A 12,194-nucleotide genomic window follows, 5' to 3' on the forward strand; every position below is an offset into this window, starting at 1 on the left:
CACACACACACACACACACACACACACACACACACACACACACATATATATATATATTCACGGCAAACCACATATATAACATCGTGTTATTTTTATAATCTATTTACGCAAACGTTACTTCTGTAGTAACTTACGATACGATAATTCCTCCGCGTAAACGGGAGATTTTATAGTAACTATTATGATCGGAAATCAAGAGCCACCGTTGAAAGTAGTGAAGGTTACGTTTCTCTGATTGAGAGACGACGACGTATCTTAATATGAATTTCTGTAAGTTACTATATAGATGTACTCACTCGCGTAAACATATAGTTCGACAACTTTTACAAGACAGCATATACGTACGTGTGCCATTTTGAATATACCTTCCTTCTTTTAAAGATCTCCTTGACATCTCTCTGTGGTTAATACTTTATATATTTCACTTACTACGTTTACACGCGAGCGTTACTTCTGTAGTAAACTTAACGATAATTCCTTCGCGTAAACAGAATTTTCCTTCGCGTAAACGGGATTTTGTAGTAACTTACGATAATTTACTCCGCGTAAACGAGTGAATTATCGTAAGTTACTACAGAAGTAACGCTCGCGTAAACATACAGTTTGACAACTTTTACAAGACAGCATATACGTACGTGTTTGTACGATTTTGTAGATACACCTTCCTTCTTAAAGATCTATCGGCATCAGCTCTCTACGGTCAATACTTATATATATTTCACTATCTGTCACGACGCGGCAACGGTCACGACTATCACACACTTTACACTTATCCTTTTCTAGGTTGTAAAAAACTGTCACTGTCACGCACTGCGACAGTGCACGAATGCACTCTCGTGTCAAAAATGGGAAAGTGACACACCAGCCGCCATTTTTGTCCGACGTGGACGTTTCTTAAAAAAAAATTTTCCACATTTGGACTTTGCATCGCAATATCTTCGCTCGTAGGGCACGTAACGGAAAAAAAAGACTGTTATTTATAAATCAAACCCCAAGCTATCGATCGAACCTACTTAGAAATTGATCCGTTCACTCGTTATTGAGATCTCAAAATCTCGGATACTCGCAACTCATGCGTTCGCGTAAAAGAGTCACGGTGCGTCTCGCTTCGCGCGTACTTGGCGCGAGACACTACCGTGTCTCTTGATAAAAGATTATTATGTGACAAAAGAAAAATAATACATTTACAGTCGTGAAGATAATGTTAAAAACAAAGATTTCCGAACTTGAAAATTATATAAAAAGAACTGATTTCTAACTTTAGTAATAATAAATCGTACACAATCTATCTATGACTCATCATCGGAGTGGCGTGCACATTTTGGCTGAGGTATCTTCTCGTCATAAACGTCAAAATGAGACATCTGAGGAGCTGTGCATTAAGAGATTAGATCGCCGTTTAAATTTGCAGAGAGTGATATTTGATATTGGGTGATACCGTTTCAAAGACAACAACTCGGAGTCTTCCGCCTTGATTTGTGTCTCGAAACGATTACTCAGGTGTTGTCCTATCTAAGAATTGTCTACCTGATGGGACTCCACCTTTCAGGAATCTGTTTCTCTTTGGCATACACGTACTGCCGTTTTTATCATCAGTTTAGACGCGTGTCTTGAATAGGGGAGATCCACAGAGAGAACCACAAAACTCGTTGGCCTGCTACCTGCTTGACTCGCCAGTCTTATTAAGACTCTCGGTAAAACCACATTCAGGCTCTGCCTGATTATTCTCTTCTTGTTTCAAGTGATTATTGATAGAAGAATATCAGTGAATTGTGTTAAAGTTAATTAAACGAAAGTTAAATTACGCAATAATAATTTATTTCTACTTTTAATTCATAATTTATTACATAACGCCATATTATAATTCTATTATTAAGTGTTATCATCACACATATCTGTGTCGAAAAGTCAATGTGTTTGAAATCTGGTTAATTTTAGATACTAAAGTCGGTATCGCGAGGAAACTGGCGGTGAGGAAGCGCGCGGGCAGGAAATTCTGTGCGGTGACGAGTATCGCGCGTACGCGTTAATAAAATCTAAACGTCGGTATCATAATTTGTATTTTTAGCGGATCATCGTATAACAGTTTTGTTTCGTGTCGCGCGATGTTAACACGCGCAATTTCGACGTGAATTAATCATAAAACGTATTATGAAAATCTCATCTGGACATTGGGATTGAACGCTTGGGGCTTAACATTAATTTGCAATTCACGTTCTTGTTAATAAATTCCATTAATTATCTTGAAATGAGGGGGATCGGTGTGATTAGTCTAATCGCATTTTGCGTGCTTGCACTGTTTGTTAATGATTACGGTGTAACGGAAGGTCACGTGAAAGATTATTTACGGGGTTTATCCGCGTCAATTACAAATCTTCGACATGGAATCCTCCCAGGTAATTTTCCTTATTTATTTATTGAATAAAGGTTCAATTGCTTTAAGCAATTAGGTCTTTTAGAATTTGTGATAATTAAATCGTTTTTATTTCTTCTTATTTATTTAAATAGCATATATACTAATGTATACTTTTTATTTTGCTGAGCAAAAGCAGCTAAATATTTAAAATATAATAGTACTTTGTTTTTATTTTATATAATGGATATTATAAAACTATTATATCTTGTAACTTGTATTTTATTCATATTTTGCAAACACTTTTTTAACGACTATTTTTTTATTTCATGAGAAATGTATAATAAAATAATTTGTTAAGCTCTGAATCTATATTCAGAAAAAGACATTCATTTATTTTAAAACCATTAAAAATTTAATAACTTAACACGATTTTAAATTATTTGAAATTCCTTTTGAAACATTTTATGTGTAATTGCTAATTGTTATTTTTAATTTAGCTTCTTTTGTGTGCGTCATAAAATTCCTGCTCAATTAATTTTATTAATTTTTATATTAAAAAATTACAAATTGATTTATATATAAATAAAGATAAAATTTTTAATTAACAATTTTTAATTTCAGTAAAATATTTAAAAAATAATAGTACCTTATTTTTATTGTAAAGGACATATATTAATATCCTGTAATTGATATTATAAAAACAATGTGCCTTGTAATTCATATTTTATATAAAATTTTTCGACTAATTGTTAATTTGCAATTAATTATTTTTATTTGTTTGTTTTTTTTTGATATTTATTATTATAAATTATATGATCTTTTTGTTACACGGCTTTGTTACTTTCTTTAGGCACTCTTTGGTGCGGCCGGGGAAATATTGCCCGCGACGACTCCGAGCTGGGCATGTACTCGGAGATGGACAAGTGTTGCAGAACTCACGATCGCTGCGAAGACTACATAAGACCGAAAACTACAAAATATGGGCTTTTTAACGCGAAAATTTGCAGAAGGTACCGTAATACTAACTGGGTTCGTTAAGCGCGCGAGTGCATTTTCCTTTTCGACTTTTTACAGCTCATTATGCGAGTGCGAGTTGCAATTTTACGATTGTTTGAAGCAAATACGCGGCTTTTACCCATATGCCGTGAGAAAAGTCTACTTCAAACGATGCAAGCAGTGCTTCCGTACCTTCTACGATCCTCAGGAATGCATAAATAAGTAAGTACAGTGAAATACGCGAGTTTTTTTTATTACTTACATTATTGTTTTATCATTTATATCAACATGACGATAATATTGATGACTTTGCGCATCGTCATCTTCGTTTTATTAAAGTTCCATTGGCGAAACGCATTATGTTCGTTTAATTGTTATCGATCAATTAATTTTAAGTGAGAATGGAACCGACTAGTCGAAATTATTTGTTGCACGCCATCAATCAGTTTCTCATCGATCATTAATTAATTATTATATCATTGATTAGGGGACTTGACATAATCGAAGAGATGGACCGTAAGGGTCATCGTGTTTTCTGCGCGAAGTTTGACCGAGTTGATCCAAAATCGGGCCACCGACACAACATCACCACGCCGAAATCGATCTCCGCCACCGAAGTTTCAACCTGGGATGATGAGGATGATGAATACATACTTTCGCGCTTCAGTTCTAAGGACGACGAGGACGACACTATCTCTGAAAATTTTTGATCATTCGAAATGATCGAACGAAAACAATAATTAATCCATTTTAATACTACAGTTCGGCTAGGCTCACATTTCTGTCAAAATGATCGAACATAGATAACGAGTTGTGAGTGTTGTGACTTTTTGGAGAATTTTTCTTTTCAAAGTTTCAACCGTTTTAAGGTATAAAAACATTCGCCAAATCAAATATATAATAAGGTCAATTATATAAAAATCAATGTTTAGCTTTATACTCCAAGAAATATTAGTTCTCTCGTATACTTTTTATTTTAAGAGCTAAGTATTAATTAAATAGTTTTTGTATAACATCAAAACGCTGGATTTAACTGTTCCACTTAAAAGCACTTCGAAATTTCCATGTTCCAATGATATGGAATAACGTATTAAAATAACGCTTTATTATTGATCTCCTTAACACCCTGAACATATTTTACATCCAAATGCTTTCCCGACTTAACTTCAAGCTACTAGAGAGTTAGAGTTTAAGATATTTAAATTTTAAATTCAATGACATTATTCATAACAATTTAATCTAATGTCTTCGCTTTTTTTAAAATAAAAATGAGAAAGCGATATAAATGAGAGATTATTACAATAAATAACAATAAGAATAATGTTTATTTATAGCTACGTTTTTAATTATTTAGATTTTGCTTAGAAAATATATGTATTCACACATATATCTGAAATATTTGGTATACTTAGGGAGTCGGTTTTTCGTTTAAAATAAGTTTTTTATGACGATTAAACGCACAATTAACTGGCTTGTAAGCGCTCCGTATGTAATGGAATAACAGCATAAAAATTTTCTGATTCATGCAAATTTCTCCGCTTCCTAAACACCGAGGGCCTCAGGCTGACACGTATACGCGCGGCACATGTCTAAACGCGGCACTGGCGCAATCGTGCCCCTCGAGTGCGATTCCGAAGTCCGCTTCCGAAATTGCTTCGTCTCGGATAGTCTGGCGGCTATGTTCGCAGGTGCGGCACGGGGAACGGGGGAGGTTACTTGAAAATCCGCCGAGAATTTTATCGCGAGGCTGTAGACACGCGGGCGAATGAGCAAAGCTATCTCCATTCTGCGATTTCTCTCTCCCTCTCTCTTTCTCTTCCCTCCTCCTCACTTTCTCTCTCTCTCTCTCCATTACCTTTTGCAACTTGGGAGTCATACTACCCACGACTCCTTCCGCGCCCCTTTCCCGCCCCTCGCCTCTCACGCGAAAAGAATGTTCAATTATGCAAAAATCCGCGCGAAAGTTTCGCCGGAGGCGCTCTCGTTCCGCGCGAAGGGTGTTTCTGAATTAATATCAGATGAGGCGAGAGAGGAAAGGGGTGGCTAATGCGAATCAACAGTCGGCACGTTGTTCGAGAACTTGTGTCTCTTGTTTTTAGACTTCTCTTATTACGCACGTTACTGCTCGCGGACGTTCATTCCGCGTTCATTTTTCAACAACTGATATGTTTATTTCTACCCCATGTATATGTAATTTATTCTCGCTTTCATATTTTGCTGGACTATGAACTAATTATTGCACGCATGATATATGCTTTTCTGGATCCGCTTCTTAAATTATTATCACCTAACACAAAATACAGCATTATAAATATTACTCATGTACTCTAACAATGACCAACGTTAAAAACATTAACAATTATAAGTCACAAATTATATATTATATATATGTGTGTTTTACACAGAAAAGGAATAATAGAGAATAAAATTTTGCGAGTTTTGCGCTTGATTTATCCATTACGCGGGTCGTCCCATTTTCTATCGAGTCGACCTAGATGAAACCAAGTTCCCCAAAAAATCAATCTCCTTTTATTCGTGACGGCTTTTTATTTCGCGGATCCTCGCATGGGCAAGTTTCTTTCATTAAAGTACACGGTTTTTATTCTTCCGCGGCGCTATTAAAACGCCGTTGGAAATATCGTCGCGACTCGAGGCTCGCTCGATATTTAAAACCTCCCTTAAGTATCTCATATTATAAAGTTCTCTTGAAGAAAATGGCAATTACTAATATAAAAAGTTGTACAAGGAGTGAGTCCTTTCTCTGATGTTTCTCGCGGAAAGCATGAAAGCGCCTAATATTTCGCACGATTGTCGCTGCAGTTTGCACAGGATTTCTAATTGGAGTTTTAACGTCGGAATTGAAACGGCGATGCTGACAGAATTTTAATTGGAGTCTTTTGAGGGTTTTTTTCTTCGAGTCTTTTAATTTCTATCGATGTAGGCGCAATCTTGAAGTGTGAGATTACATTGTGTGGCCTCATTTGTAGAGATGCCATAAATTATGATATATCATCGGTGTAGCGATGATTTCTCGTAAAAAATTAAATAAGAAATACAGAATAAATTGTTTTGATTGATTGATCGAATAAATTAAATAATCTCATTTTCAAATAAAGATGTCAGATATGATGCGCGATAATAATTCGTTCATCGAGTAATCAACGTCAAACGCAATGAGAGAAATAATCGGCGTGAATTTATTCCATGAAGCGTTAAATATTTTGACATTAATATTCGGCTGGCTCTCGGCCACTTATTTTTGCGGCATACTGAGTGTTCTGGGTAAACAATCGTGTTATCGTTCGCAATTCGGTGATGCTCGAGGCGGTAACCAGCGGCACGAGCCGCTCTATATATATAACATCACGTTATTATTTCACAAAACGCGATCGTTTCTTGCGAACAATTAGCATCGCATAATAATAGCGGTGCGCCGGATATCTCAGTGCAACAGCAACGTTTGTCGAGCAAAAGATCCGGTTTCGATTCCCGGAATTGCCATCTCGTATATACAATACTAGGAATTTTGAGTATGTAAATACTTTACTGTGATAGAAACATGAACTTAATTCCAAAGATAACTGGGTTAATAAACAAATCGGTACTACGCCGTTCCTTGGAGAATGGAAAATCTCCAAACAGTAACAACAAGAATAAATAAGAATTAAAAATAAAGGATTCTCCGAAACGGAGGTCGAGGGCTTATAACCGCTTCTCATAAAAATTGCAACTGTAACGAAACCAAGAAAAAGTCGTCCGGTCCACGTAGGACGCGGCTTTTCTCCAGGAGGCTCAACTCGAGCTGCAGCCTTATCAGGGAAGAAAAACAATAATTAGCATGAATAATCACAACCAGCGTGAATAATTGACTTGTGATTAATGATTTACAAGCCCGACGATGACTATTTAGATATATCGCGCCATTATTTATTTGAGTGAGATAAGAATCGAAGTAACGGAGAAACGAGAATTATAAATTATTACCTTGTAATATTTACGGGCGATTAATTGTTGCTTGTATATCGAATGTATCTAGCTTCGCGATTTGAATTTTTCCACCTAGTTAAGTTTTCTATCACTATATTTTCAAAATTGAGAGCGCAGAGTAACGCGCGGATTGAGGGATTCAAATAACTAAAAGCCGATCATATAATCGATCATTTTTTAATAATCAACTTGCGATGAGTCGAACAAGATATTTGACAATAATTATTTTATGACGCGTTAAATATTCTAAAGTGACGGATTGGCTCGTGTTAGTGCTTTTGGTATCAACATGTCGCATGTATCACATTTCTGCAATAATTTCTTGCAGGCATATGTTCTTGATGTTAATTTCATTATCTTGATGTTAATGAAAGATGCACAGTACTTGAAAGAGAAGCTATTATACACTCAGAACACTGCATTGCCACGAGATGGAGCAGTAATTGACTTAGCCAAATGACTCACATGTGGCATTCGAGTGTTGTCTTCGTATATTTGCGAGAGATTGGATTTTAATTAATTTCAACTTTCATAGAGTGCTGTGTATAAAGTGTCGTGCAATTGTAATTAACTGCGAGTGTTATGATGTGCAATTGAGGCATCGGGCAACGGCGAGGAAACCTTTTGGAATAAGTAATTAGTTATTATTTACATATTATTATATATTTTTCTAATATTTTGTATCTTCTTAATTTATGTAATAATATATAATATCTGTACCATATTATTTATTATAAACTTATATGCGGAATTAGTCATTTATTTCTGCACTTGAATTATTCAGTCAAATTGTTTGGAAAGGAATTAGAGAGAAAGCTTTATTTGTGTTTATAAAACGTTATTAAAATGAAAAATTCTCCGGAAATTACATGATTTTTTTTACAAATATTTGTATTTGAGATGAATGCAAAACTCAATGTGTGAAATAATATTTTTTAAAAACATTAATTATTTTGCCGTAATAACCGGGAGATATTTTTACAGATCAACGCGTAGTTTCCAATGTTGTTTGCAACTCCGTTGCTACATACGATATCGATGAGTGACAAATTAACTTTTATTTTACATGCAGTGAGGTAACGGATCTGTAATGTATCTGCGAATAAATATTGCATCAGATATATTGCACACAGGGTGCATGTAGCATGCACGTATATTGAATCGAGAAGATACAATATCAGAGAAATATAGCATTTCATAGATCCAATGCTTTGAAATGGATGGGCCACAATAAGATATGTTTATACGCATACATAGAGTTCACAAAGAGCTTACTATACCGATTAGCACATTGTAGTGTTTTATTACAGAGTAGAACACTAATTGCAAGATATATTAGTCGTATGACGTTTACAGAGCGATTTCGAAAGTATAAAAATAATAAACGATATTTTAAAAGTGAAATAAACTTAGCAAAAAATAATACAAACTCTTTCTTTTGCAATCTTCTAAAAATATTAACATTTTTTTTATTTTGCTATTAAAATATATGATTTTCTAAAACAACGTTTATTTTTAACATATATTAAAAATCAATTGAATAGCATATGGATAACGTAACAATGGAATGTTCATGAATTGATATGAAAATTCATAAAGACATATATCGCGCGAGAGCATGAAAAATTCATATATTGACAGCAATACTGATTGTGCGGAAAATGCATCATGTCTTTCAGATCTCACGTTCGTTTGTTTTGAATATATTACCCGACACGCTTTTGAGGTGAAATTCAAGTAACGACTATAAACGGGCCTTAAATCTTCTCGGTTCGCGCTAACAATATTTCATTGATTTCCCGACGATTATTGTCCCATTTTTTCATTGTATATAGTTTTCATATCGTGTAGTTCAATTTCTCCGATATTCACGAGATATGAAAGTTCTTTTTATTAGAATAGGATTTATTTCAAAAGAATAAGATATATGTTTCTAATTAAAATTAAAGTTTAAATCAAAATCTTTTCTTGTTTAGTATAATTCTGCAATAAAGAGGTTCATTATGCGAAAAAGTGTAAAAGTTGATTAATATTCTGGCCCCTTTCCCGACATAATCGACACGCGCGCGTCTAACAAACGAACGTTAATTATCTACCGGTGGTGACAATTAGCTGCCAGCAGAAGGAGCTTTTCTTGCTATCGATCTCCGCCTGGACGCGGCCGGAATAATAAGTTACCCAAAGTAGACGTACAATACCGATCAGTTAGAAAAGTTATATGAGATAGACGTATAACACCTTCTCGCATATCTATGTACGATCGAAAGTGCACGTTTAATCGGAAACAGAGATGAAAAGATGAAAAGATCGATAAGTCAAATCTCGCGTGATTGTGAGTTAGCGAACTTGAAAAGCAACGCATATAACACTCGTCAGAGATCACATGTCGTTCCTACGATTGTAACTCGGCGCACTTGGCAGTATAACGGGGATTTGCATAAGCGTATTTGCGAAAGAGATTACTTTAAAGTACTTGGAATAATTCCCGCTACGTCATACGGAAATGATTCTGGTGGAAAATTGGCAATATGACAAGTTGATACCCGTATTTATCTGTGTTATTCAATACGTAACCGATTTCACGTCAAATTTCACGCTTATTCTCTGAAACAACTTTTTTTTTCGTACCATGATTTACGACCCTAATTAATCTCCAGAATATTGTCAAAGTATTGCGGGCGTTTTAGATCGGATACAATTAATGTCGTATTTGACACGGCGAGAAGAAGGATTGCAAGAAAGTGTTTGCTATATGTATTTTGAAAGAACGTTTTCCGCACGACTTTCTCGGAAGAAGGAAGCGGCGTGGTCCACGTGACGCCACTTTACCCTCATATACATGCAACGCTATCCTTCATCGACACCGACGACAAAACCGCGGGTGGTTTTTATTAAAATGTTGAAACCCATACCTCTCTCTCCGTCTCTCCCCCTCGTGCCGCCGAAGAAATCAATTCGACTCCACGCGACGATATTACCGACCCTTTCTCATCCCCCTTTCGATTCCCGCGTCACTCCTGCCCGAATTTCGATTTCGTTTGAATCATGCGCGCACACGATATCGACTCACCTGCCGGATGAGAAAAAGGAAGAAAGGTCGCGGAAGTGAGGAGGGCGGGCGGGAGGGTAAGATATACGGGGGTCGGGTCGTCCTGAAAGGTTTGGAAATGGGAAGGCGTCGGCGTTCCTTGGCGACGGACGCGTTTAGATCGCTGGCGCATCCCGATCTCACCCCGTAATCCGCAGGTCCCCTGTAACCGCGGGGGCAGATAGATCATTTCCACCCCCTTTGCAGCGCGCGAACGTGTGCATCTCGCCGTGAATGGAGACATCACCCTCCCTATTCCCGCTCCCCCGAGAATTGAGTTGCCGGGAAAGTAAAGTAAGCCGCGAGCTGCCAAATACGTGTGCTCCCACATAATGAATCGTTATCACAAAACCTATAGATATTATGTTTAACATGTAGAGATGAATTGACGACAACGCGGGAAAACGAACGGAACTAAAACAATTTAAGTTGCGCAATCAAAATAACAAAATATATTTTATTATACGAAATCAATAACATTTACTTCGTTACAGTGAATAATTAACGGTAAAGATTTTTAGTAAAAAAAAAGGTTAAGAAAGTTCGATGACGTATTTACTTACCACTTAGGAGGAAAAGTCCGCAGGCCACGAGGGTCCTGTGATCGGAATAGCAATGGCCGATCAGAGCCGACACCGTCGCGGCGAAGATCAAGATCGCGGCGACCACCTGGAAGGGCGCGGAGATCCTGAAACAAGTAAAATACACATTTCATCAGATAGATCATTAAAGATGAGGAAGCGTGTCCACGGTTCCATTTGTGCATTCGCAACGCCGCGGATTTCAAGCGTGTTATTTTTAAATGTTTTTCCACGTCGCGTTTCCCGGGGGAAGAAAAAGCGATAACGCCAGCAGCTATCGGCCGTCATTGCTGCAACCCCGCTCTTGGAATCGATATCAATTTATAGCAGCCTTATTAGAGTGCTGAAGTATGACTTTACGTCTTTCTATTTTTTTTTCACGCGCGTCAAACTGCCAGTAAAAATCGTAAAAGTCGGAATAATCGATCGAGATCATTTTTACGAGCGTCGAGAGCGAATAGGACGATATCTATCATGAATATTGCGATTTAGCTATCGCGATGACTTCCTCCACTTGACATTCTGTACACAAAGTCGACTTTCCGAGTCAGATTTTTAATTTATATTTTTAATTTATTTAGGTATATTATTATTTTAAATTTATTTGGATATATTTTTTACACTATCGAGTATTCTCTTTGATGTTGAATTAACACGTTCCATTAATGTTCCATGCATCTTAAATTGGAAAAATGATTAGGAAAAGAACACGTCTAGTTCTAAGCGAGGAATAGTCGCGTCTATAAACTCAAATTTATTCCGTGAAGAGAAGAAAAAACCCCGAGAGTGCCGCGAGGAATATCGAGTACATTTCCCACGCTGGAAATTCAACGAAGACGGCGCGTCTACAACTCCGCGAAACGTTTCGCAACATTCCTGCCATACTCCACCCTTAACCCTTCGCCCACCCCGGCTTTTCATCCCCCCCCCTCACGACGCGGTTGCAGCCTGCGTCCCCGGAGGAACGCGAGTCGTTACATCGCGAGGGATTGTCGTTTGCAGGTGGAGGTCGACCACCGGCGCGGCGGGACGAGTTTCGAAGCGGGCGCTATAATACACGTATTCGTAGCTATCGGGGTAAATGGGGCATACCGGGTAACGGCGCGCAGCAGCCCGCCTATCGACCTGCCTCGACGACGTTTAAGTCTCGATCTCGCGCGCGGCAATTTCACGGCGCGGCTCGGCT

At 37.3% G+C, this 12,194-nt stretch overlaps 2 protein-coding genes across 3 annotated transcripts in view; one reads left to right on the forward strand and one right to left on the reverse strand.

Moving 5' to 3' along the window:
- LOC112468553 overlaps positions 1 to 12,194 on the reverse strand; it is a 64,517-nt gene that overhangs the window by 25,809 nt on the left and 26,514 nt on the right. Inside the window, exon 3 of the mRNA XM_025037779.1 lies at positions 10,991 to 11,115. Coding sequence (XP_024893547.1) covers positions 10,991 to 11,115 — 125 coding nt within the window. The remainder of the gene's footprint in view (positions 1 to 10,990; positions 11,116 to 12,194) is intronic.
- On the forward strand, positions 1,608 to 4,637 carry LOC112468470 (phospholipase A2-like). 2 transcript variants are annotated; one of them, XM_025037674.1, is made up of 5 exons: positions 1,608 to 1,694; positions 1,939 to 2,396; positions 3,207 to 3,366; positions 3,431 to 3,574; positions 3,840 to 4,637. In XM_025037674.1, exons 2-5 carry the CDS (start codon positions 2,249 to 2,251, stop codon positions 4,060 to 4,062), a joined length of 675 nt encoding a protein of 224 aa, XP_024893442.1. In that variant the 5' UTR covers positions 1,608 to 1,694; positions 1,939 to 2,248; the 3' UTR covers positions 4,063 to 4,637. The 2 variants fall into 2 exon arrangements, with proteins under 2 accessions (XP_024893442.1, XP_024893436.1); XM_025037668.1 differs by having other exon boundaries at positions 1,650 to 2,396.

The sequence above is a fragment of the Temnothorax curvispinosus genome, unplaced genomic scaffold, assembly GCF_003070985.1.
Source record: "Temnothorax curvispinosus isolate PA1 unplaced genomic scaffold, ASM307098v1 QBEX01001787.1, whole genome shotgun sequence".
Lineage (NCBI taxonomy): Eukaryota > Metazoa > Arthropoda > Insecta > Hymenoptera > Formicidae > Temnothorax > Temnothorax curvispinosus.

Coding starts and splice junctions, on each gene's coding strand:
- LOC112468470 (XM_025037674.1), top strand. CDS start 2,249: ATGAGGGGGATCGGTGTGATTAGTCTAATCGCATTTTGCGTGCTTGCA. Junction 2,397..3,206: donor TCGACATGGAATCCTCCCAG/GTAATTTTCCTT, acceptor TACTTTCTTTAG/GCACTCTTTGGTGCGGCCGG. Junction 3,367..3,430: donor AACGCGAAAATTTGCAGAAG/GTACCGTAATAC, acceptor GACTTTTTACAG/CTCATTATGCGAGTGCGAGT.